The 25,671-nt window shown below is 39.7% G+C and overlaps 3 protein-coding genes across 3 annotated transcripts; 1 reads left to right on the forward strand and 2 right to left on the reverse strand.

The window, feature by feature from the left end:
• Nucleotides 1,323–3,727, forward strand: LOC18778822. The gene is made up of 3 exons (XM_007211881.2): nt 1,323–1,754; nt 3,145–3,283; nt 3,372–3,727. The coding sequence occupies exons 1-3, from the start codon at nt 1,368–1,370 to the stop codon at nt 3,554–3,556; spliced, it is 711 nt and encodes a 236-aa protein (XP_007211943.1). The 5' UTR covers nt 1,323–1,367; the 3' UTR covers nt 3,557–3,727.
• Nucleotides 6,216–8,144, reverse strand: LOC18778720 (U-box domain-containing protein 26). The gene has a single exon (XM_007211894.2). It carries the CDS (start codon nt 7,790–7,792, stop codon nt 6,428–6,430), a length of 1,365 nt encoding a protein of 454 aa, XP_007211956.2. The 5' UTR covers nt 7,793–8,144; the 3' UTR covers nt 6,216–6,427.
• LOC18778733 (cation/H(+) antiporter 15) lies at nt 13,763–16,615 on the reverse strand. The gene is made up of 2 exons (XM_020562422.1): nt 16,382–16,615; nt 13,763–16,105 (listed from the first exon to the last, which is right to left on the reverse strand). The coding sequence occupies exons 1-2, from the start codon at nt 16,613–16,615 to the stop codon at nt 13,763–13,765; spliced, it is 2,577 nt and encodes an 858-aa protein (XP_020418011.1).

A 25,671-nucleotide genomic window follows, 5' to 3' on the forward strand; every position in this document is an offset into this window, starting at 1 on the left:
GCTATATCATGGCAGTCTGTAAAGCAAACATTAGCCGCCACTTTTTCAAACCATTCTAAAATATTAGCATTGCATGAAGCAAGCCTGGAATGTATATAGCTAAGATTTATGATACAACATATTCGAGAAACAAGTGGGTTGTCTTCAATCAAAGATTCCTCAACATTGCTATATGAAGATAACGCTGCTTGTATCGCTCAAATCACAAATGGATACATCAAAGGTGACAAAACCAAGCACATTTCCCCAAAAATTTTCTACACGCATGAACTTCAGAAGAATGGTGACATAGATGTTCAACAAATACAATCCAGCAACAACTTTGTAGATTTATTCACGAAAGCACTGCCAACTACAACATTAAGAAAGATGGTCAACCATATTGGAATACGTCAACTCAAGGATCTTTTGTCAGCATCAGGGGGAGTGTGTCATAATTGAGACCTTCACAATGTACTCTTTTTCCTTCGTTCGGGTTTTTATCCCACTGGGTTTTTCCAGGCAAGGTTTTAATGAGGCAGTGTCACACGTTCTATATTACACATGGATATGTACTCTTTTCCCTTCGCCTAGATTTTGTCCCACCGGATTTTTACTGGCAAGATTTTAACGAGGCATACTCCATGCATGGTGGACATTCAAGAAGGAGTGTTGTAACCTCAAAGGTTATGGATGCGCACCATAAGTCCATTGTGATTCCTCCATTATACCCATCATTATACCTATCATTATAGGGTTGTAACCTATGCACTAAATATCATATTTATCATTGGTTATTATGTTTTGTAACCCATTACTTAAGGGCGGTAAATGGTGATGTATTTCCTATGCCTATAAATAGTAGGTACTAAAGATGAATAAGACACTTGAGCATTGAGCTATTGAGAACTACTCTTACCTTTTATATACTTTCTCTATTTAGTTTTACAACATATTTATCTTTAACGATAATTATGTACTAGCCCCTTGGCACATGCTCACGCATGTGCCAATTGGTTTTCTTTTTTCTTTTGTTTTTAAAATTAAGAAAAGATAACATGGGTGGTTATGTTCCATAAAAGTAGGACTTATTATCTGAATTTGTTTTAATTTTATTTTATTAATATAAAAAAGTGAATTTACCATATTATCCCTATTTAATTAGTAATTTTAATTCTTAATGTTTGAATTAATCAAGGGCATTTTCTGATATTTTAAATGTTTCACCATTCTCTGCCTTTTGCTTTATATATATAGATAAGGGTAAAATAGATTATTCATAATCATATGTAAGCTTAGTTGGGTTAAAAAATAGGATTGTTGGGTGCGAATAAAATCACCCTTAGATATAAGCTTGCAAAAGCATTGGCACCAAACTCAACCACATTATGGGCGCATGTAAAGCACCTATTCCCCATCTTCTCATGACCTGTTCTTCTTCATTAGCTCAACCTCCAAACCTAAAATCCCTAAACCCCTTTTCCAAAACCCCATTACTGAGCAGGCGATTGGTCCTCTTCACTCTCCCTCTAGCTACTTTTCTGCTTCCAAGAAAAGGTAGTTGTGGTGACATCAGCAGCAACAGTATTGATGTAAATTCAACCCCTTCCGGTTCTTCTTCTGCTCTGTCAAACTTCGACCCGATAAGCGCTTCTGAGAGAGACGCAAGTGATGCGATTTCTAGGAGAATATCTGATGCCTTGGAGTTGTTGGAGAAAGGGAGGGAATTGCAGGCTCTCGGTGATTTTAACCAAGCTCTTCTCTGTTTTACTCAGGTACTCACTATAGATTTTGCCTCAATTCTGGGTTCGGAATTCTTTGTATGATTAATTTGTGTTCTTTCGAAACAAGGGCTTTGGCTAATATTTAGTTTCTTTGGAAACATGGGCATTGACTAATAATTGGGTAGCTATTTTTAAGCTCTCTGTTGGAAGTTAAAAATGGCAATTATTATTTAGCTTAAAGCAGCTGCCATTGGTACCATTTACCTGATTCTGTAGTTAGAATTTTATTAATCATACAGAAATCAAATGACTCTGAATGATAAAGGAACAGTGTCCATCGAATGAAGCCAATGGTTTCAATGTCAGATTGTCATGTGACCCACTTAACGTTAGGCTAGGAAGATGCAGGTCAAGTGTCAAGCCGTATGTGCCTTCTCAAATATTTGTACATAAGACGTGTTATTCCTGTGATTTCTGTGCCGTTTTTTGGGTCAATAATAGGACAATGATTTCTTAGTTCATATTCTATTTAAGAATCAAATAAAGCTTAATCCAATTAGTTCATATATGTCCGTGGAGGTGTGTGGATGGCCATATTTCCCTTTGGTCTGAGCTGGATAGGATACAGGACGACCTGCCATCGCGTTTTTATCAAAGTAGTTTTCAGATTTTGAACTGATATTTCCTTTGGCTCCATGTCACGTGCTTGGCAAAGCCGGACCTACTTGGAAGAAACAAAGAAATAAGTAAATAGAAGATCCAACTTAGACAAGCACAAGGCATGGCTTAAATGTAGTTCACCCGTTTTTATTTCCTATTTCGTATTCTGGTCTTCTATTTTGTAATCTTTATGGATTGTCTTGACCTCTTGAAATGTGCATATGTCATGTTTCAGTATTTTGATAATGCCACCTTCTACTCTCTGCCTGTCCAATTATTTCAATCCCCCTTTTTCTTCCCCTCCCAAATTGAACTCTATACGGAAACCAATTCCTTTATAGAATTCATTCATCATGATTGTTGTATAGTCACATGTTGTGACATAAGTGTGCAATAGGAAGACATTTGGTTTTTTGATCTCTATAAAAGTCCAAATTATGCTGTGTGTTTTCTTTTTCGGTGCATTGTTTAAATTCTCTATGAGACCTTTCAGTAAGGAACCATTTTGCACCTAGTGGTTAGTGGGCAGAACCAGCAAAGGTTAAGAGACGTATATAAGCTGAGTTTAATCAAGAAACAGTGATTAATGAAAGCCCACAAGCATACTAGCAGCAAATTGTCGATCAAGCCAGGTATAGGATGATGTGGTTCTTTGTGTCAACCATAATACCGGTAGACCTGAATTATTTCTTATTTCATGCATCACATGTGTAGTTTCTGCTTGACTTGCCCCAAAAAGCTTAGCCTTTATATCATCGAAGTTGCCTGTATATCTTTTCAGGTGATTGAGAAATACGATGACTTTGCATTTTCAGACTATGCAAGAGTAGGCAGATCATTGATTTTGTACGAGGTGGGCAACAGAGAAGAAGCAATTGCAGAAATGGAGGATGTTTCTATATCTTTGAAGGGATATCCAGGTACTTCAGTATATATTGCATTCCTGAGCTAAGCAAAGGAAATTCTCATCAATTCTTAGTGAAATCAGTTTTGTTTGGTTTACTGCAGAAGTGCATGCAGCTCTAGCAGCAGCCTTGTATGCAGACAAACATGCCCCACTCCTCGCAGAAAACCAGTTCACAATTGCAACTCTTCTTGATCCTCACTATACGGACCTCTCATATGTAAAAGAAACAAAACATTGGCCTCCAAGTTTGGTTAGTTCATTGTATCACTTCATCACACTTTCCTAGAGACTGGTATAGTAGAATTATGTTTGATGTAATTCTATTATGAACCAAACAGTCATGGTCATGTTTGAAATCTTTTGGTAACTTGCAAATTGTCAATATTTACACTAAGATATGTTTTCATTGTAATTACAGCTTTCTTATATAATGCTTCTCCTTTTTGTTTGGCTACCATTCTGTCTAATATCATGGCTATCTCAGTGATTAAAGACAACTTATTCCTTTTTATTAGTATTCTCATTTCTTTTCCATTATATCATAATCTTAACGCTTCATTATGTACCCGTAATTATTGTTATACACCTTTGTTAGTGTAGAGAGTGCAAAGATTTGTAACGCAATTGTGAAAGATGTTGCCGTCGTCAGGCTAACAAGAAAACGTGAAAAAGTTAAAAGTTCCTGTAGGTAGTCTCATTCATAGATTTACTATTGAAGATACCTGACACTTCATTTCCATTGGAGCCTGAGTCTTTCCAGCCGCCCATGGTTTTATATTGTTGCTCTTTTGTCTATGTTTTATATATGATTGATTATATGCATAAGCATAAAAGATGCCATAGCAAAAATTGAAAGGAAAAAAAAAGGGTAAAGCCTGCCTAATGATATGAAAAATCATCATTCTGACGGTGTACAGTTCATGTATAAACTCATCATATGAAGTTGTTTGAGACTGTATTTTAACAGTTCTTTTAGGCCAAATTGCACTGTTGGTCAGTGTAGTTTTAGCAGTTTTCCCACTCTAGTACGTAGTTTTGGCAAATTTTAGTCTTGTAGTTTGCTTACTTATGCAATTTTGATCACAATCATTGATGTCATTAAAATAAGGGTTTTTAGGTCCAATGGTCCCCCAACTTACACTCGAGTTGCATTTTCGTCGCTCAATAAACAAAATAGTTGGGGCAGTCCCTAAACTCCACTTCCGTTAGCACCATTAGTCCTACGTTAGATTTGTACAAGTCCGCAACAATCACAACCCGCACGACCTCCTTCATTCTTCCTTCCCTTACCTCAATCAGCCTCAACTCTGCCACCAACCACCCCCTAAAACGACCTCCCGCAGCTGCCCCAATCCTTCAAATTCCCACACCCCACTCCCTTAAGACCATTCAATTCCTCCATGACTTCTCCAATACAAGGGGAGGTTGGAGAGAGACGGAGGAGGTGGTAGGAGGGGTGGGTATTGGTGGGTTGGGTGTATGGAGGATTTTGGTGGCTGCTGTTCTTCCATGTGTATCTTAGAGATTCAACACAAAATTAACAGAGGAAGGAAGGGAGAAGATGACTGATACGGATGAAAATACGGTTTTGTCCATGAGAAAGAACATGAAAAATACTATTTTGGCCTCAAATTTGACAGAAAATCTAATATAGGACTAATGGTGCTAACGGAAGTGGAGTTGAGGGACCGCCACAGCTATTTTGCGAATTGAGGGACAAAAATGCAACTAGAGTGTAAGTTGAGGGACCATTAGACCTAAAAACCCTTAAAATTTAATGGAAATTGGATAAGGCAGTACTTGCATGTCTTGTGCATGGCATTTTTGACATTTATAGTGCGGCGATATTTTGAGAACGTCCATAAAATGACATTTCAAATTCACCAAGAACCCTAAAACCCCAATTTACGAACCTAATTTCCATAACTTCTCCAATTGAGAACATGGACACACTTTCTTATAAAGTCGGGCACTAGAGAAGTTCTACACTCAAGACATGCACGTGCTGCCTCGTCATGTATTGTCTTCAATTTTGATGGAGTTAATGATTGAGACCAAAATTACGAAAGCAAGCGAACTAGAAGATGATAATTCCCAAAATTTAAACTTTAGCCCCGTAATCAAAACTGTGATTTGGCCATCATTCCGTCTTCTTTCAATGCAAGTGTCAAAGTCAGAAATGCACAAACTGGAGGCGCTCCACTTTTGAAGTATGGAATGCTGTTTGGTAATGTAGCATTGCTTTTGTTTATGGAGGAGCATATGCTTTCACCTTTCACCTTGCTTTTGAGCCAAAAGGTGCACCATCTCATAACGTTGGTGCACTTCCTCATCGAAAATGTGGACTTTTATCACCTTTAAGTGTTTGACCATGGCTTTTCAAATCATTTATTTTCTTCATGTCCGCATTCATTATAAGGAAAACATCGCATAGTTGTTTGCCAACTACTCGTTTTTATTTAGTTTGGCATGCTTGAGATGAGTAACCCAAAAGGGTTTCTTATGTAAAACATCTTGCAAAGGAATCAGCCTATATTGGTTGATTTAGACTTTAGGGTGACCTGAAAGGAATATCCACAAAACTCAATGACGGGATCAACTCTCATATTTGGAACCACTGGAACAATGTTTCTAATAGGTTATTAGTTTATAGAACACTAACAAATTTGTGACAGAAAAAAATGCACGCGTTTGATGTGTTTCTACTCTATTTTTAAGGGCGATCGATCGGTTATTCTGCCTATCTATCGGCAAACCTTATGTTTTTTTAAATATTTATTATTCTTTTCTAAGTCAGATATATTTATATATACGATAGTATAATTTATAGTAGCATGGTGTAATTCACAGATAAGAACATCAAAAAAATTGAGCGGATGTAATTCTGGTTTCTTAGATCTTGTGTCTTGGGTTAGTGCATTATTTGGTCACATGAGCAAAGTTTGTAAAAGTATCTTGTTTAGCAATTATTTGTTGGCCTGGATTCTCAATGAGTCATGAACTACACACATACTGATAGTTTGATGTTTGTCTCCACATGGGGACCAAATAAACACAGAAGCCCTTAGAAACCAGATAGGACTTGTATAGACATTAATTAATTACTCAAAAACTTTATAAACTAAACCTACACAGAAGCTTTTGATGACTGAGACGACTAGTTGGTTCTTCTGAGGAGCTTGAGCAGCATTCTTGCCTTTGTTTTGGTCCGGCCACTGCACTGGCTCTGCAGCAGCAATAGCAACTGAGTCAACACTCCACCCCTGATGGCTTCTTCTCGTGCCAATAAAGAGTCATTGCATAGAATTATTAGACACCCAACGGCACTCTCACTGCCTTGGTGATCATCCGAAACCCTGAAAACCATCTTTACAAGAGCATGAACGCCATTCAAATTATTATTATTATTATTGTTATTGTTATAATTAATCACTGCCTCTTTTGCACTCTCTAATCCTAGAAGCTTCTCAAGTGTGGCCATTGCCAATGGTGCCAAGCTTCTTTCGCGTCTCTCTGTGCTTGAATTGATATATGTTATGAGTCCGTTTACCACGCCTTGTCGGACCAGAATCTCTCTGTTTTCTTCCAAGGAAGTTAATGTTGATATGGCTTTGATTCCAGCATCTGCAGTCTCTGAATTTGAATTCTGTTGAAGCAACTGAACCGATATCCGATGCAAGAGCTGATGGTTCTTTCCAAACATATAACAGAGTTCTTTTGTCTCCGGGGATGTTGATGTTACCTCTATGAGACGGCACAAACTCATCCTGATCAAGGCGGTGCCGTGAGCAAATAAAGCTTGGAAGGATGCTAATTTGCTCTCTTCTCTGAGCATATTCAGAGACTCCAATTTGCCGTGAGGTAGCAGAATTAGAGTGCAAGAAAGTGCATCCTCCACAAACTTCATATAGTAGCACTCTTGAGGGAGTTGCTGTTTCAGTTTCTGTTTGTGTATGGCTTCTTCTCCTCCAAACACAAGTTCTAGAAGTAGAGGCAAGAATCCCAACTGCAGGAACAAATTACTTGTGTACGGTGATTCTGATTGGGACAAAGCTCGAATCTTTTCGAGTGCTTGAACCTTGCTTTTTAAGGTAACCTCATGGGATTCAAGGGTGTGTTTGAGTGAAGCTAAAGAACCAATTGTTTCCAAGTAATCAGGATCAAATTGGTTGCCCATTTGCAGCCACTGATTGATGAAATGGCGAAGAGTGTGATTAGGCACAAGGGCTGGATCATCAAGTTTCTGCATTGTGACTGGACATGTGAGATTGCCTGCAGCCAGCCATTTTTCTATGCTTGGCCTGTCATAAGTTTGACCTGTGCATAGAGTGACTGGATCTTTGAACAAGTCCAGGCTAATTGGGCATCTGAACAAGTGGGGAATGGTCATCTCATCAACTTCTCTCATATGAAAGCAAAACCCAAGTGAAGCAAAATTACAAAATGCAGAATGTATGAGATGTGAGATATTAAAAGTGCAGACATGAGGAGAAAGAGAGAGAATGTGCAGATGCAGATGCATACAAGAAAAGCCTCAGAGGAGAGACTACTTTGTGAGCTTGGAGTTCACAAAGTAACACATGAGAATGAGAAAGAAAGAGGAGGAGAGAAGTAGGAAATTTGAGTGCAATCAATCAGTGGGAGGCATGAGAAGAGAACAACAGCAAACAAACTGAAGAGAGGGCCAAGCCAACATTCACATGATACAGGGCACTCTGTATCTTATCCTAGCCAGCCCAGTGAAGAAGAAAGAAAAAGAGTGAGATTTCAACTAACAATATAGTAGAATAATTGGAGGCAAATGGTCCCCCCACGTCTCTCCTCATTTATTCGTTCAGTCAAACTGACCCACCGTTTGAATATTTAATGTCGTTGAAGTTTGAATCCCACCAATACGACCTTGAGAGAAACTAATCATGCGTGTGTGAGAAAGTTAGAGAGAGATATAGAATGGCAATTATAAAAGAATCACATCGACAAAACTATTGTTCATGAACAGAACAAGCTCTGCTTTATCACTTGGCTTTCTAACCTTTTGTAATTTAGTCAATGGTAAAAAGACGATCAGAATTATGTATGAGTTAGACAAATCACTATATTCATGTTTGGGCTTGACTTTTACATAACTAATTTTAAGGTCATATTGGGCCAAATCCTGGCTCGGGCTTTGATGTTAATTGAATATTCGGCCCATTCGGTGGCCAATATCAAGAAAATCGTTATTAAATTGATAATTACCAAAATTAAAGGGATACACTCGATGATTACCCAGACATATGAAAGCTGTCTTGTGGACATCCTTCTTGGCTATGAAAATTTGGTTATAATCAGAGTGTCCATCCATGAAGGACAAGATTTCATGCTTGGCCGCCCTATCTACTAGGAGGTCGGTTATAGGTATGGGGTAATCATCTTTGGGAGTTGCAAGATTAAGATTTCATGCTTGCCAATTTTGCTTTACACGAACAAGGTCCTTATTATTGGTTAGAAGAAGGCCTTGTGTGTATTGTGTGTTTTTTTTTAATCAAATAGAAACTTCATTAGATAAACTTTAATGGTACAATTAAATACATCAACAAGATATCTAAAATACCAATCCCAAGAGGGCAACAAACTAACGTGCTAAAAGCAAAACTAACACGGACAAAAGCAGCACTAAAACAACTAGCCCACATCACCAAAATTAACCATAAACCCAAACAAAGCCCACAAACCCAACATAACCAAAACCCTAAAGTAACCCATGAGCCTAAACGAACCCTATCACCACCACCAAAAGAAGTACCGTCGCGGCCACACCCACCACCGCATCCGTAACAAATCTAAGAAAAATATGATTTTCAGCGATCTACTTGCTCATAAGAGCGAACAAATAAATGAAAACAACAGTCTTGCCAAAGAACAATTGGGCGATTTGCAGCAACCTCCGTCAAAGACGATGTAGAATCAAATTTAGAGAACATGAGCGGCATTAGAAAGCGGGTTTTGGAAGTAGGATTTGATTGAGAACATAGACTAAAAGTGGTGATGGGGAACTTCAATCTAACCATGGCTCAGAAGAAACCAACACAAAAGACTTTTTATTCAAAACGTCCTAGTGGACTTATTCACTAACCTAAAAGGAAAAGACGAGAAGAGAAGAGGGGGAGGCGGGGCAGTGACGCTTCTTCCTCCTCCCCCCTCTGTGAAGTTTTCCTTTAGGACTCACATAGGGAGAAAGCGGCTAAGGTTTTCTTTTGTTTTTATGAATTGTAATGTTGATGACCTTATTGTAACAATGTTTCCAGCTAATGAAATTTCCTTTTTTCGAGCAGGAAAAAAAATTATATCAAGTGAATTATCCTTCATGATATTTGAAGATTCAAGAATAACTTAAGTATAAGAAAAATAAAACTATAATATTTATAAGTGAAATTCTATAATTAAATTAAATATGCCACCATTATGTATATTGACATCATCATACATTATTATGAATATGGAGTTTAGAGGTGGGAAAAAAAAAAAAATTACTCGGACCGGTTAAACAAATAAAATCAATTTGAGTGCTTTAGTTCGGTTCTTATAGTATAAAATTATAATCTGGACCAAATTGAACCAAATTGCAATTAGTTTGGTTTAGTCTTGTTTAACTTTTTTGAAAACCGCCTAAATTGAACCAAACCTTTTAAAATTAATTTATTATTTTATGGGCATTGGTAGGTTTTTATTGTCATCATCATTAATAATTTCTTTGCATCCCACACCTAGATATCGACTACTTAGCAACAAACAACCTAAAAAAACTATTCAAATTTTACATCATCTCTCCCACACAATTTCTCCATCTTCAAAGGGAAGAAATTTTTTCAACTATTGTTCAAAGTGAAGAAACTTTTCAACTAAATATTCGCCTTTCGGTAAGGTAATACTGATATAGAAGACAAAAAAGAAATAATTTGTAAGAACTTTAACACTGATGCAATAGAAAATGAAGGGTAAGTTAGCTTAAATTAAGCATGTGCATGCATTCAATTCAAATTATTCTTATTATGACTCGATTCCTTATACAAGAATGCGAAATGGAATCCATTTGTTATAGTGGAGAGTTGCTCAATGCTTTGATTTTTGACTGGCCAAACTTTCAGACCAAATTCTACTTCTTATTAGTCAATTTATTGCAGCTGGTAGGGCCCTTTCCCCCTTGTCATGATCCAACGGTGATCTACCTTGCACAATTCAAGGAAAGTATACATATATACCAAGTGTGGGAAAATAATGGAAACAAAGGGTAGTTTTGAAAAATTTTACTTTTATGAATTAATATTTTTCCAACCTATGTACCTCAACACTTTTCCCTTTTCACTCTATCATACAGGAACAACACAATGATAGTTTGCAGGGAGATTTACTATTATACTTAATATAGGAGCTCAAATTATTAATAAAAAAAAATTATCAGAAATAGACTTTTTAAACACACCCAAAGCCTATTTACAACATAACAAAAAGACTTTTAACTTCTTTTAAATACAAAACTGCCACTGATTTATTAAAACAAACCTAACCCCAAAACTTCATTAAAAAAAAACCCAAAACACTCAATAGGGCATCAAAGTAATTTAATAATCAAAATTAAATTCAATAGGGCCAGATGTCATTTTTTGGGTTTGTTTATATAAATAAAATGGTGTATAGTTTATTTATAATTTTAGTGCTAAAAATGGGTATATGACTAAATATCTCAAGTTAGTTTATAATAATTTTACTCAATACTAACAAAAGTGCTTTAGGAGTATTTTTGTTTTTAATGTTGGAAGAAGTGCCAAATTTGAACACTTTCGTCCATGAATTCCTAACCATTGTAGCATGATGATCAATTCCAAAGTCACGAGTGAGACCAAAAAAGAAATTTATAGCATGATGATAAATTCCAAAGTCACGAGTGAGAAGATATTTAGGAGAAAGGACAATTGATAGAGTATGATGAAAGCCATTAAAAGACATTAGTTTCTTTTAATTTTGTTATTACTTGTAATGGAAAATCAAAGATTTTTTATTTTATATATAAGTGATATTGAAAGAGGGGGAAACGAATTTAGGACCTTGAGTGAATAAATAAATACTCTTAATCATTCGAGGTACAAGACCCTTATAATGAAAAACCAAAGATTTTCTTTTATATAAACGATATTAGAGGAGGGAGTTATCAAACCTCGAATCTCGAATGTATAAGTAAATATTCTTAATCCCTTGAACTACGAACCCCTTACACCAAAAAAAAAACCCCAAGGCTGTGTTGGGGAATTAGGCGTGCTTTAAGACTACAATAGACATAAAAGATGACTAGTTGAAGTTTGATTTGATTGATAGTGGAGTTTTTAGGCATTGCATTGCAGGTGGGATTCTATCAGCTTGCATGCTTAACAGAGAGGCAATTAACATTGCCTATAAACAATTAAACAATGTGGGTGGGCCCATATGCTAAGTGTGAGAGAAAAGACAAGCAACTTATTTTGGTCATTTTAAAATGAGCAGAACAGGCAACAAAACAAAATTAATTGTCCCCCCACCAATAGGTGAGGTATTAGATAGAAGAAGTTTTAGAGAGAGAGAGAGAGATAGAGAGAGCCAAACTAGAAAGAGACATTAGAACAATTTGGAATTTGAACCCTATCTTGTCTGCCAGTAGAACATTCAAATATATCCATGATATTTATAATTTAAAAAAAAGATTTTGGTCAATTGAAACAATCTGAACCGTCAAAGAAAAGATTAAATTAGCAAAGTAGTTGAGGGGCACACGCAATCTATGGAACTGGGCATTATTAACCATTGATTAATTAATTAATTAATTAATTAATTATAGCTTCAATGATTATTTATTCATCTTGCTGGTTCGTTTGGTTCCTTGTTGAGCTTTATTGACTTGACTGTGGAATTGGTGGAGCTGGATTGTGACTTTTGCTGTCGTCTTCTGTGCGTTTGGTTTGTTTTCTTATTTTGTTGTCTTGTTATTTGTTTTGCTGACCGCTTTAATTTAAGGTGTATTTTCACTATCATTTTCAATATTTAACATGTGTCTATAGGTAAGGGCGGAACTAGGAATTTTTCAACGAGTAAGCTAGCTAAAGTTATTAGCTTAAAATTTAATGATTATTTTTTTTAGTACTTACAATTTCTATAGTCTTTCTAGAAATAAAAGTAAACATTAAATCGTATAAATCAAGCTAGTTCATAGCTACATAGACTAATTTTCAATAAGTTTTAACATAAACCAAATAAGGTTTAACACTATAGTAGATTGAACATCTAAAGCTTTTTACCTAGATTGACCTTAAGTTCCCTCATGCATTCATATCACACATGAAAAGTTGTTTTATGTAAAAATATTGACTAAGTATGAAAAAATGGGTTTTCAGAAGAATCATTTTCTCAAGATAATTTTTGGCAGCTTTTATTCCTCACACATCAAATAAGAAAACTTGATTTTATGAGATTTTAGTATGAAGTATATATTGACTTAATGAGCCATCATTTTTAGCCTAAATCGTATTTTGCACTAAAACTGATTTTTCATACTTTGATTGGGTGGGAATTTGATTTTCTAGTATTTTTATTTGAATCCAAATGGGGGTACTTCTTTATTTACATTGTAAACTTAAGTAAATAGAGTAATATAAAAATAAATAAAAGTAAAATAACAAATACATTTACTTTGTATTTATGGAACCATAGTTATGCTCGTGAACACATTTCAAATATTGAAAATTGTGATGAGGGTACACTTTGGATTAAAGTGATGAGCAAAAATACTCTCTTTGCAATAGGCGTGTGTAATTTCTAACCAATCCTAGTTTGTTGGGTCTCCCTCTTGCAGTCCAGTTTTAAGAAGTGGGCTTTTCCAATGAATATTTGTTTCTGTTTTTATTTTTATCAAAGTAAAGCCCACTGCCATAGCACAACACCACACCACCCACAGCAAGCCCAAGGAGGGTATAATCCAAGCAAAGAGTGCACACATTGCACTTCAAAAGCCTCCCAACACCAGGTTGTGCCGCCGAAGAGAGTTGATGGAAGTAGTCTCATGTGGTGGAGGATACTATAATAGAGAGGGGATAAAAGGAGTGTAGAAGTGAGAGTTGGAGGCTAGAAAACAGTGATGGTGGATGGGGGAGTACGTGTGGATTAGGATTTTAAGCTTCGGACTTAAGGAAAACTAAATTGAGGAGGATTTTAAGCCGGTGGGGAGGAGCCAACGACTCTCAATGCGGACTAAACTGTTTTGAGCTTATTGATTGAACACTAGAAGATTGAAGCAAATTATATAATAGAGATGTCTGATCAAAGGCAAAAAGATAAGTTACAGCAAAAGAACTAGTTGTTTAATTACAAAAGCCATGGATGTAATTAACAGCATCATTGTTATTGTTGTGTTTTTTCTTTCTTTCTTTCTTTGCAATAAACAATCAAAAATTGAAATATGAACAATGGTGAAAACAAAAATTGACAATTAGGGGTTAAAACCATCTTGGGGCCTGGGTGGTGTAGACCTGCGGTTGATCTGGTCGACATTGTTAAACTGTGCGTTTTGTTCGTCTGGGCTGTTTGGAGTTTGAAGGGTGTCTACGTCTTCCGCAGGGCCTTGATCTTGATCCCCAACATATTGGTGCATCACCAAAACTGATGCCGTCGCTGCAAAATCTGAAGAAGCTAACAAATCCCCAATGGCCCCAAGTTCCGGGCACTCACTCCAGTCCGTCAGTCCCGCCGTTAAAGGCGATATCATGCCTTGCCCTCTCCCTACAATAAACAGGTCATGAACGTTGTCCATTGACCTAATCGCCGCCACCGTCTCCTCTCCGTTATTCACAAACTTCTCAGTGTAAAGAATGGACTCGTCGTTGGCATTCTTCATTCTAAAATCATTGATCAACTCCTCGTCCAGTTGCTTCTCCCACCCTAAGTCCGTCTCCACCGACAGTATCCTTGAATTGTTCCCCTCCGCATCAGTAGCGGTAGTGGCGGAAGCAGCAGCAGAAGCAGAAGCGCTTTTCGCTCCTTCAGCGCCATCCCCAGGAACAAACCGCATCACGGTCAGGCTTATCCCCGGATGCTCTGACATCCTCCACGCGTAGGACAGCGCCTCTCTATCATCGGGTCCCCCGAAGAAGAGAACGACCACGTGATGAGACACTTGGTTGGCAGCCAAGCGGTTGGAGCCGTTGAGTCCTCGGTCAACGAGAATCCCAACTGAGCAAGGAGCGTTTGCAAGAACGTTCTGGTTCATTGTTCGAAACGCGGGGTTCATGGCCTCCATCCCTCCGTCCACTGTTTGCTGCTTGTGAAAAGGAATGATTAAGAAGGCGACGCGCTTGTCCTCCGCCAAGTTGCAGATGTCCTCGTGCATTGTGGAGTAGGGAGAGATGGCTGTGAGAGGCTGCACGGAGACGCAGCCGGCGTGCTGCTCATAGTTCTCAAAAGCGTTGATGATGTGATCCGACTGGGCCTGAGTTCTGTTGAGCGCAGGTCTGCCGGATTTTCTAGTGTTGTGGACAATGAGCATGGCGGAAGCCCGCCCGCTCAACTCCACCAGGTGGAGGACGTAGATGCAGAGCGGGGATCTTTTAGTGGGGTGGGAAGCTTCAAGGAGATTGATCATAGTGGGCACATTTCGAGGGGTGTGGATGCAGACAAGTACTCGCAACTCCGCGTCAGGCTTGGATCTCTGAATGCTACGTCGTTTGTAAGGTATAAACCTTCTGGCCGGCTTGTAAACGGTGGTGACGATGGGGGTGATGATTCCGGTCATCACGACCGCCACAATCACCATAATGGCAAACGCCTCGTCGTCCAAAACTTTCTGGTCCCTTCCGACATTGAGCACAATGAGCTCGACCAGGCCTTTGGTGTTCATGAGCAGGCCTAGAGTGAAGCCTTCGTCGAAGGGCATCTGGTAGAAGAGGCAGACGATGACAGTGCCTGCAATTTTCCCCACACATGCCAGAAATATGACCAGTAACAAAATCCCCCACGTGCCAGGTCCCTGGATGCTGCCTACGTTGGTTCTGAGACCGCTAATTGCGAAGAAAAGAGGAAGCAAAAGCCCCGAGACAAAGTCCTCCAGCTTCTCGATCAGGGTGGCGCCCAGAGGCCCGTTGGGGATGACTAAACCGAACACGAAGGCCCCGAAAACGGAGTGGGTCCCGATGGCGTCGGTAATGAAGCCCGAGATCATGACACCGGTGAGGATGAGGCAGATGTAGAAGTCGCTGAAGCTCTCTCCCTCGGGGGTTCTTCGGATGATCCAGCACACGGCAGGGCGGACGATGAAGATGCAGATGAGGACAAAGGCTGCGCTGGAGAGGACGACATAAAGGGAAGCCAACGAGGTGGTGTCGTTTTCCGCAAGGGCAATGGCCAAGGCTAAGAGGGCCCAGGCGCACATGTCGTTGACGAGGGCGGAGGAGAGGGCGATCCTGCCTAGCTCGGTGTTGACGAGCTTGAGCTCGGCTAGTATACGGGCGAGTACAGGGAAGGCGGTGACGGAGAGGGCGACGCCGAGGAAGAGAATGAAAGTCCCTTGGTTCATGGGTTGCTCTCGCTTGTGGAGGAGGAAGGAGAAGGCGGCGCCGATGAGAAAGGGGAGGATCATGCCGGCAATGGCAATGACGATGGCCCTCTTGCCCATGCGCCGAATTACGGAAATATCCATCTCCAATCCAACAAGGAAGAGGAAGTAGAGGAGACCCACATTTGCCATTGTCTCCAAGACCATCACACTTCTTAGAGGGAATATTGTGGTGGCGAATTTATCACTCTTTCCAAGCACCGATGGCCCCAATAATACTCCACCCTGTATATATTCATATGCAATCAAAATCATCAATTAATTAGTTTAGTTTATACAAATTTAAATTCCGAAAACATTATCAGAATTTGGAATTTAAATGAATCATATATATATGTGCATGGTTACATTAATTTTCGACTAAATGAATAAATGTGAACTTATTCTACACGATCGATGAACATATAGAGATGGATATAGAAACAAAAAGAACTTGAATGCTTTCAACTAATAAGTAGTTATAATGAGAAATTATTATAGGTCGTAAATTAGGTAATGTACCAAAATTTCTGAGATGACACGAGGTTGACGAAAGGGTTTGAGAATGATAACGAGGATACGAGTAGTAACGACAACCATAGTTAACTGCAAAATGAAGAGCGGGAGGGAGTAGTCCAAAGGATTGTCACCCTGCCATATACCGTTTGTGGTGATCATGGTTGGCGCATAACATACTATTGAACCATCTGACGAATTATTCGCCGCAGCTTTCACCGCAGCTACTGCTGCTGCCATCTTGAATTAATTTCCTACCACCTTGAGATCGATGTCACCGTCACCACCACAGCCACGACGAAAATAATAACAAATAAAAAACTGCTATGCTACGGACATATCTAGCTTCTACCTCTTCCTTAAATTTATGTCATGGAATTACAACACCATACAAGTCTCTCTTGTTTTTTTCTTCTTTCTTCTTTTATTTACGAGGTAAATAGCTAGAAATTAAGAATGGGGCTCTTGCTTCTTAGCTCGACAGAGAGAAATTTACAAAAGTTTCTGTAAGGAAATGATGTTGGAATGATAGGGGAGAAGGAGGGAAGCCGTGTTAGCTTTTGGTGGTTGACCGCCCCATTTGGGGGCTTCTTTTATCTGTGGCCTGTGGTTCACAGTTAATTGGTATCTACCTATTTTAAGAATTTCATGTCATCCTACATCTTTAATTAACAAGCATGAATTTTTGGTTTTTCATTTTTACTTTACAATTTAGCACCACTTCTTTGCTCCACATTAGTATTCGACAATAATATGTCGTAAATGATCAAATACTAGTCTTTTGGTACACGCTCAAGTCAATTAGTTTACTTTTTTTTTTCTTTCTCTTTTTTAGAATTTAAAAAAATATGGGTATTTATGTTATATAAAAATAGGATTCATTATCTGATTTTGTTTTTAATTAAAATTTTTTTTAATAAAAAAAAAAGTGAATTTACCATATAATCTTCATTTAATTAATAATTTCTATTTTTAATGTTTGCATTAACCTAAGGTATTTTATGGTATTTTGAATGTTTCACCATTCTCTGCCTTTTGCTTTTATATATAGATTTTATCAAATTTTTTTGTCCATATTACTAGTCACCAAATATCACACGTGTGCAAATTAGTTTCCTTTTTTTTTTTTTCAACTTATATATATATATATATATTAGCAATTCAATTTAAAATTAAGAAACATAAAACAAATGTAACAACCCGGTCCTTAAAATAATATTTATTTATTAATTTATTAGGGAGAATGACAATTTTGCCCCTAGAATAAATTAGTAAGGAAAAAGTTGACTTTTTGACCGGGAGGGAATTTGGGATTTTCACTTGTACCGTTGCGTGGAGCGCGACGAAACGAGTCCATAGACACGTAGTGGGCTCGAATTGGAGTTATAATGAAGGAAATATGATTAAATTACATTCATGGGCAAAACTGTAATTTGCCAGAAAATGAGATTTTAAAAATCTGACTCTATTTGTTTTTTCTCTCTCTCTTCCAGCTAGCGACAAACACCCCCCTGTCGACTTCTCCCTCCAGCCGTCACCCTCCTTTCCCCTAGCCACCGCCACACCTCATCCCAACCCTCAGGACCGAACCAGCGTCACGTCGCCACCTCAGCCCACCCGTTTCCTTGTCACTGGCCGCCGCAGATCGTCGGAAAAGACAAGAATTCCGGCTAGTTTTTAGCAAAACTTTGGCGTGCGTTTCTCTCTCCTCCGGCCACCATCGAGTGAGGTATGTATTGGATTTCTAGCTATTTTTCGTGCTCTAGTTGTTTGTTGGATAAGTTTTCATCGATTCGAAGCGTAGAGAGTTCGATTTTAGATTTAGGGTTCGGCCGGTTTTGAGATAGAAATTCCGGCCACTTCCGGCCAGTTTTTGGGGTACGTCCAAGAGCAAAAGTGGTTCCAAATATGGTGTTTTACCTAGAGTAGGTGTTTGGGCAGGCAGTTTGGAGTTTTTCCGACCGCCAGAAATTTATCAAGTCACCCACACAGTGCCGGCACATGTGGTGGGGAGTGGGAAATTTAGCGGGGGCCACATTTAGTCCTAGAATGATCCTCATGTTGTCACGAGCATGTAGGAATTCACGGATCTCAATTTGGGTAACGTTTGAACCCCGAACGGATCTCGCATATTGTGTGATTTTCGAGTTCAATACATTTGAGCAATCGGATCGTAGTCAGTTTCAGATATGTTAATCTAGACAATCCCAGGATCGTTTAGGATTCGATGGATAGGGAATCGTAGTCCTGGATACTCTGAACTCGCGAACCCTAGGGTTAGGGTTATAGGAATCGTTCGATCTTGCGATCGTGATCAATCCAATCGGCCGATCGAGACCAAACTCACGGGACGTGCGTCCTAGGTATATTGGGACCTCTAGAAGCTTCCGGATCAGAAATTAGAGGCCGTAGACCCGCGGGGTCCCGAGTTGACTTTTTTGGAACTTTAGTGCTTTTTGAGTCCCGATGACAGGACCCGACCCAAATTCCGCTTTGGAATCCGAGCCGGACCCTGTGTGTGTCCGATACTTGGCGGATGTCGAGCACAAATGACCTAATTGCCCTTCTATGCAAAGCACGATAAAATAACAAGGTTGACTTCTACCCAAAAACCGGCAGAGTTTCCCTTGTAACTGGCTCAATACCAAAACATTTACACCTGCCAAACAAGTATGTATATATACAACCAACTGCCAGTATACATATATATACATTCCAACAGTTACATTCTAAGTCTAGGGCAAAATATCAGAGCGACTACTAAGAATTTACAAAGGAGTTAATCCTTTTACAAAACAAAAAGTCCTACATCAAAAGGAAGGTGCGGAAGATGGAAAACGGCCCAGTGGTGGATTCCTGTGCACGCCTACTGCCTGGGGGCGCAAAACATTAAAAAGGGTGAATGGACCCAAAAATAAAGTTTAGAAAATAGCATATGAACATACTAACCCCATTGTAAAAACAGTTATACAAACTAAATTCTTCTCTTTATTTCTGAAATCAATGCACTCATATAATGATACATGTATATAAGCCAAGCATACTCATGGTCAACATCAATTTCTTAAGGCATTGAAAACAGTTTAAAACTACCACCTAGGCATACCCTTTATTTCCGTCAATTTCTTATATCCGTCAATTCCTTACATCACCATAGGTGACACGTACTCGCAGGTCTCAGTGACAAGAGGTCAGTTCGAGCCACAACTCGCAGGATTCAGGGGACCGTAGTCCACCTGATCCGCATTACTCGCTCCACACGAGTTCGAGTACCAAAGAACTTGTGGGGCAACTGTCAAGCATGCTGACTAAACCGAAGGCTACCAATAAAATCTGAAGGCAACATTTGATTTGAAGGCAACTTATTTACCGAAGGCAACATTTAATATCTGGGTACAAGGTGGTTTAGGAAAATATAAAGTTTCTGTAACCTTTCAAATTATGCTGCCATTTATCTGATAATTAACTAGAATTTCTTTTCCTATATCCTTTAAAGGAGATTTTACTCGGCAGCATGCAAAATAAAATATTTAAAAGCATATAACAACTTTGAATAAAACTTATTCAAGATCAAATGTTGTAACTGAACTGCTTAAATTCATTTATAAAAACAAAGAGTCCACTTACTGGTAGTCCGTGCTCGCTGGACCTCTTGAAGGCCCCTCCTGCGGGTCAACTGGTGCCCGGGTGCCTGATTCAATGACTATAATATTCTATTAATACAATATAGTATTAATTTAAAAACCCTGACCCCCGGCTCCTAGAAGTACGTGCGTCAAATTAAAATTGGTCCTATGGCCATAAAAGCTTTCCTTCCACTTGGAATAGTTTAGCAGTATCTTGGGACTCAAAAAGCGCTAAAGTCCCAAAAAGTCAACTCGGGACCCCACGGGTCCATGATCTCGCAATTATGATCCTGTTTGGGCCCAAATTCGGCACGCCCAAGTCCAAAAGACAGGCCCATGATAAAATTGTTTGCCCAGCCTAAGGACTTGAGAAAAACAAAAATAGGATCCAGACAGATTGGGCTTCACACCAAGAATGTTGGAAATAAAGCCTCAGCCCAAAGAAAGCCCAAATGCGGAAACTTTCGAAATAGGCTTCAAAGATCAGCCCGTAATTTTTGTTAGGTTCAAAACCCAAGGGATCAAAGACACATCCACGTGATTGCCTCAACTTTGGAAAAGTCAGCAATTCCAACTAAAGTTTAAAAATGTGAGAAGGACGTCTCTGAAACACTGCCAATTGAAGATCAAAAACCCATCTGTGTTCGAGATTTTGCTCCAAATCAATACACCATCTCCCAAGGAATTCACGGATCACGCTTTCTAAATTAGAACGGGAAACAGAGAACCACTCAGAAAATACAAAAGAAAGAGAGCCAAACCGCCATAAAAAGCCCACACAGACGGTGGCGTTGGTTAAATTAGAAAGCTGCCACCCAGGAAACCAGGGAAGGGACTGTTTTAGGAGGTGACTGCTCAGAACCTATCTGCCTTGATTGATAAGAAACCCTTCTTACTTTACATTATAAGAGATCTTTTTGCCGCCCATTATTTAGGATTAAAAATTACCTCCTTAGGAGGATCTCTTATAAAAACGAAAGAAGGCAAGGAAACAAAGGACACTCAATTCATCAATCAATCAAAAAAACCAAACAAGAAAACAATCAAAAGCTCACTTGGATCCCAAGAGAAAAACAGCTTTAGATCAGAATTCCAAAGTTCAGACTTAGAAAATAAGTCTTCATCCCTCTCGTTACAAATTTGGTTCAGCAAAAGCCAAGACAAACATAGTTCGAGTTTTCACAAATATGAAAACCTCAACAAATTTTACAGCATAGTTCCAGCTTGCTAAATCCGCGAGAATAGCCACTTCTGTCCCTTCAAACTGAAGAAACTGCAGTTCTGCCCGCTCAAAAGTCTCCCAAGGCTCGAAGTAGATTGAAGCTCTGCCAAAATTGAACTTTGGTATCGATTTACAGCTGAAGCCAAGCAGCTAAAGTTGTTGACAGCACAGTCCAGCACAGACATACCTAGTCCAGCCCGGATCAGAAGTTTCTACCCAGGCAGAAATGGGATTCCAGTCATCTTTTTGCCTCTCTAGAGTTGATTTCTCCCTTCTTAATTTTGTAAAAGGCAGTTCTGCCTGAAACAGTACTTTATTATTATCTATTCTGGCCAGAACAACCATTTGATACTGAGATAAATTATGAAAGTCCTCACCAGTCTGAGGCAAGAAAAGAACTTACTTGGGAGATATTCCTCACCCAAATTCACAATCATTTGTTTTAGAAGTCAGTAACTTGAGGCGCAAGTTATCCACTCTAAAAATAAGTCTGCTAGAATTTACATTGCTAGCAGTGGCACGCTCACACACCAAAGAAAGCTGACTTGTCGACCAACAAGTGGTCTCCAAGCCAGTGGGGAACTTCGCCCTTCCACTTCAGGAGTAAACACGAAAACGGGTGAACAGATCCGGAAGCCTTTAGAAGTTCCAATATATCTAGGACACATGTCCCAAGGGTTTGATCTTGATCGGACGGTCGGATTGATCACGATCGTACAATCCCACGATTTCTAAACCATAACCCTAGGGTTTGCGATTTCGGAGTATCCGGGACTCCGATTCACGATCCGTCGAATTCTACACGATTCTGAAATTGTCTAGAGTAACATATCTGAAACTGATTACGATCCAACGGCTCAACAATATTGAACCCAGAAATCGCACAATATGTAAAATCCGTTCGAGGCTCAAACGGTATCCAAATTGAGATCTGCGAATTCCTACATGCTCGTGACAACTTAAGGATCTTAATGAGGCACAGTGCCACTTCACTACTCTCGCCCACACGCCGCCGCAGGCGCCGGCAGCGCTGGGTGTCCAAAGCGATTACGTATCACCAGAAAATCTTAAAACCACGGCTCCAAACTCCTACCCTAGGTATAACACCCTATTTGGAGCCACTTTTGTTCTTGGACCTACCCAAAAAACTGAGCAGAAATGGCCGAACTCGGAGGCCGAAAACTGGTAGAATTTCCAATTCGAAAATCAATCACCTACGTTCAAAATCGATGCAATCCTACCCAACCATCAGCTAGAGCATGTAAATAAGTAGAAATCCATACCTTACTCGTCAAATTTGGAGAAGAAATGGGGGAGAACGAGTGGTTTGAAGTTTTGAAAAAATCGGCGTGATTTTTCGCAGATTCTGGCGACTGGCGAGCTGCTCACGACGGAAGCGGGCTGAGGCGTGACGGCGGGGTCGGGCCGGTCAGGTCAATACCAGTGCCGTGGCCTGTGGTGGCGGAACTGGTGGCTGCGCGAAATGGACGGAGGCGCAGGTGTGCTCGCGACGGGAGAGAGAGAGAGAGAGAGAGAGAGAGAGAAAGAAATTGAGGGAGAAGAGAGAGAAGTGAGGTTTTTAATCTGATTTTTCAAATTACCGTTTTGCCCCTCGTAGTATTTTAATCGTATTTCCTTCGTTAAAGCTCCGATTCGAGCCCACTTCGTGTCTACGTACTCGTTTCGTCGTGCTCTACGCAACGGTGTGTGTGGCATTGTCAAATTCCTTCTCGATCAAAAAGTCAACCTTTCGTTAATAAATTAGTCCAAGGGCAAAATTGTCTTTTCCTCTTAATAAATTACTAATTAAATATTAATTTAGGTTTGGGTTATTACACCCGAGGTACTTCTCAACCATACCAAATGTAAGGAAAGCTTTTGTGGGCTTTGGAAATGTTTTTAAGTTAGTGCACGCACTTCTAAGAGATGGGGGTCAAGGTTTTGTTTAAATGCTTATACCGAGTGGTTTTAATACTGAGATACGCAGGATGTTTTAATTAGGCGCACAGATCGACCCGCAGGAAGGACCTTCAAGAGGTCTAGCTAGCTCGGATCAGGGATGAGTGGACCTTTGCTTTTAAAATGATTTTATGCAATTTATATTCATTATGTGATCTATAGAGGAATGCTTTAGATCATGGGCTTTCTGGTATTGCTAAGGTTGAGTATTTTATTTACTTGCTGCCGAGATGAGAGTACCTGAGTATAGTAAAGGTAAGAACTTTAGAAATCGGTTAGGATGGCGGCAATGTTTTAAGATGAGAGGAGATAGTTTTATTTATTTTAAAGTAGAGTCTTTAGTTAAGTCAGCATGCTTGGCTTTTGCCCCAAGAGACTTAGGGATATCCGAACTGTGGGAGCGAGAAATGCAACTCAGGTGGGCTTAGTGTCCCTTGAGTCTTGCGAGGAAGGCGAATCAGGCTATCCTGAGTCCTGCGAGGGTGTGTCACCATGGTGACACGAGGTATAAATATTAAGTTAGGGTTTTGGCGAGAATAAATAAGTATGCCTTTATGATAGGTTGAGTTTTACTTTAATATCTTCCAGCATAAATATTGTTTGGTATATAAATATGAATGCGATCCACCACAAGGCCGTTTCCCACTTTTCGCCCTTCTCCTATTCTGATGTAGGGCTTTTATGATATTGAGCTGACTTCTTTTGTAAATTCTTAGTGTTGCTCTGATAACCTGCCTTAGAACTTAGATTTAATTATTGGAATGTATATATTTACGCATGCTGGCAGTTGGATTGTATATTTATGCTTATTTTGACAGGTGTAAATTTGGGGATTGATCAAATTACAGGGGAGACTCTGCAAAATTTTCGGTAGAAGTCAAACTTGTTATTAAACTGAAATTTTGTTAGAAGAGCAATTAGGTCATTTGTGCTCTGCACCTACTAGGTGTCGAACACGCACAGGGTTCAGTTCGGATTCAAAAGTGGAATTTGGGTCAGGTCCTGTCAACTTGATATCAGAGCATTAGGTTTAACTTCCTGTAGACTCCGCACTTTGTGCATTCCAGTTTTAATGAATATCTGTTTCTTGTGACAGAATCATAGGCCTTAAGCGTGGTAGCACTAGTAGAGGGGTTAGACAGTCGTCCCGACTCCAGGGGCAGGATCCCATACTGGATTAGAGGGATTTCCTATTCCCGCATCGGTACCAGAACCGATGGGGCAATTTGCTGATGGAGGCCCAACAGGGACCGCGACAGAGATACCTATATTGCCGGGAGATCCCCACTTCCAGCAAACGGTAGAGATGTTGACCCAGGCTCTGGCAAGGACTGGGCAGCCCATATATCCCTCCTTGAGTTATGCAGATCAAGCTAAGAGGATTGGGGCCACCGATTTCAATGGTGATGGTGACCCAGTAGTAGCCGAGGAGTGGATAGAGAGGAAAGAGCGAATCATGGATGTGATGGCTGTATCATAGGACCGCAGAGTGAACTTGGCCGCTTTCTTTTTGGTTACAAATGCTAGGCACTGGTGGGAGGCAATCAGGAGGAGGTATTAGGGCCCATCGGTCATCACGTGGCCAGTTTTCAGAGCAGCATTTGACAGCCAGTACTATCTGCAAGCGTACCAGAACATGAAGATGGAAGAATTTTTGTAGTTAGAGCAGGGGGTGATGACTGTGTTGGAATATGAAAAGAAGTTTAATGAGTTGTCCAAATATTGTGTTCCACTAGTACATGATGAAAGGAAGAAGTGCCAATTATTTACAAGGGGGTTGAAGACTTCCATCAGGGACATTGTGATTAGTGAGCGGCTGACGAACTTTGCAGATTTGGTGATGTCTGCCTTGTTGGTAGAGTGCAGTCAGATGATGGGTGATCCCCGTAGGCGACAGTTTGATATGGGTGGTCCCAGTCAGGGGCCATCTAAGAGGGGCAGTTATAGTTCCGGATCATCTAGTTGCCGCAGCCATGGAGGTTTTTGACCTGGATTGTAACAACCCAAACCTTAATTAATATTTAACTATTAAACTATTAAGAGGAAAGGACACTTTTGCCCTTAGAATATTCTAGTAAAGGAAAAGTTGACTTTTTGACCGAGAAAGAATTTGACTATTCCACTTACATTGTTGCGTAGAGCGCGACGAAATGTGCCCGTAGGCATGAAGTGGACTCGAATCGAAGTTGTAACGAAGAAGTTACGATCAAAAGAAGTTCAGTGGCACAATCATAAATTTTTCGAAGTTCAGAATTTTTAAATCCATATTTCTTCCTCCTCTCGGGAATGTTTCGAACAGCCATTTTCAGACAACCATTTCTCCTCCGTCTGGCCACCAAATCGAGTGCCACAACTTGCAAACTCTTCGCCTCTCTCTCCTCTTCCCATACATACCCATATCTAGCCTTGATTCTAAGTGAATCAACCAGAAAATCGAGCCAAAATTGAGCCCAAAAACTGGCAGCTTCGAACCTAGAAATTTCGAGGTA

This window comes from Prunus persica, chromosome G4 (genome assembly GCF_000346465.2).
Source record: "Prunus persica cultivar Lovell chromosome G4, Prunus_persica_NCBIv2, whole genome shotgun sequence".
Lineage (NCBI taxonomy): Eukaryota > Viridiplantae > Streptophyta > Magnoliopsida > Rosales > Rosaceae > Prunus > Prunus persica.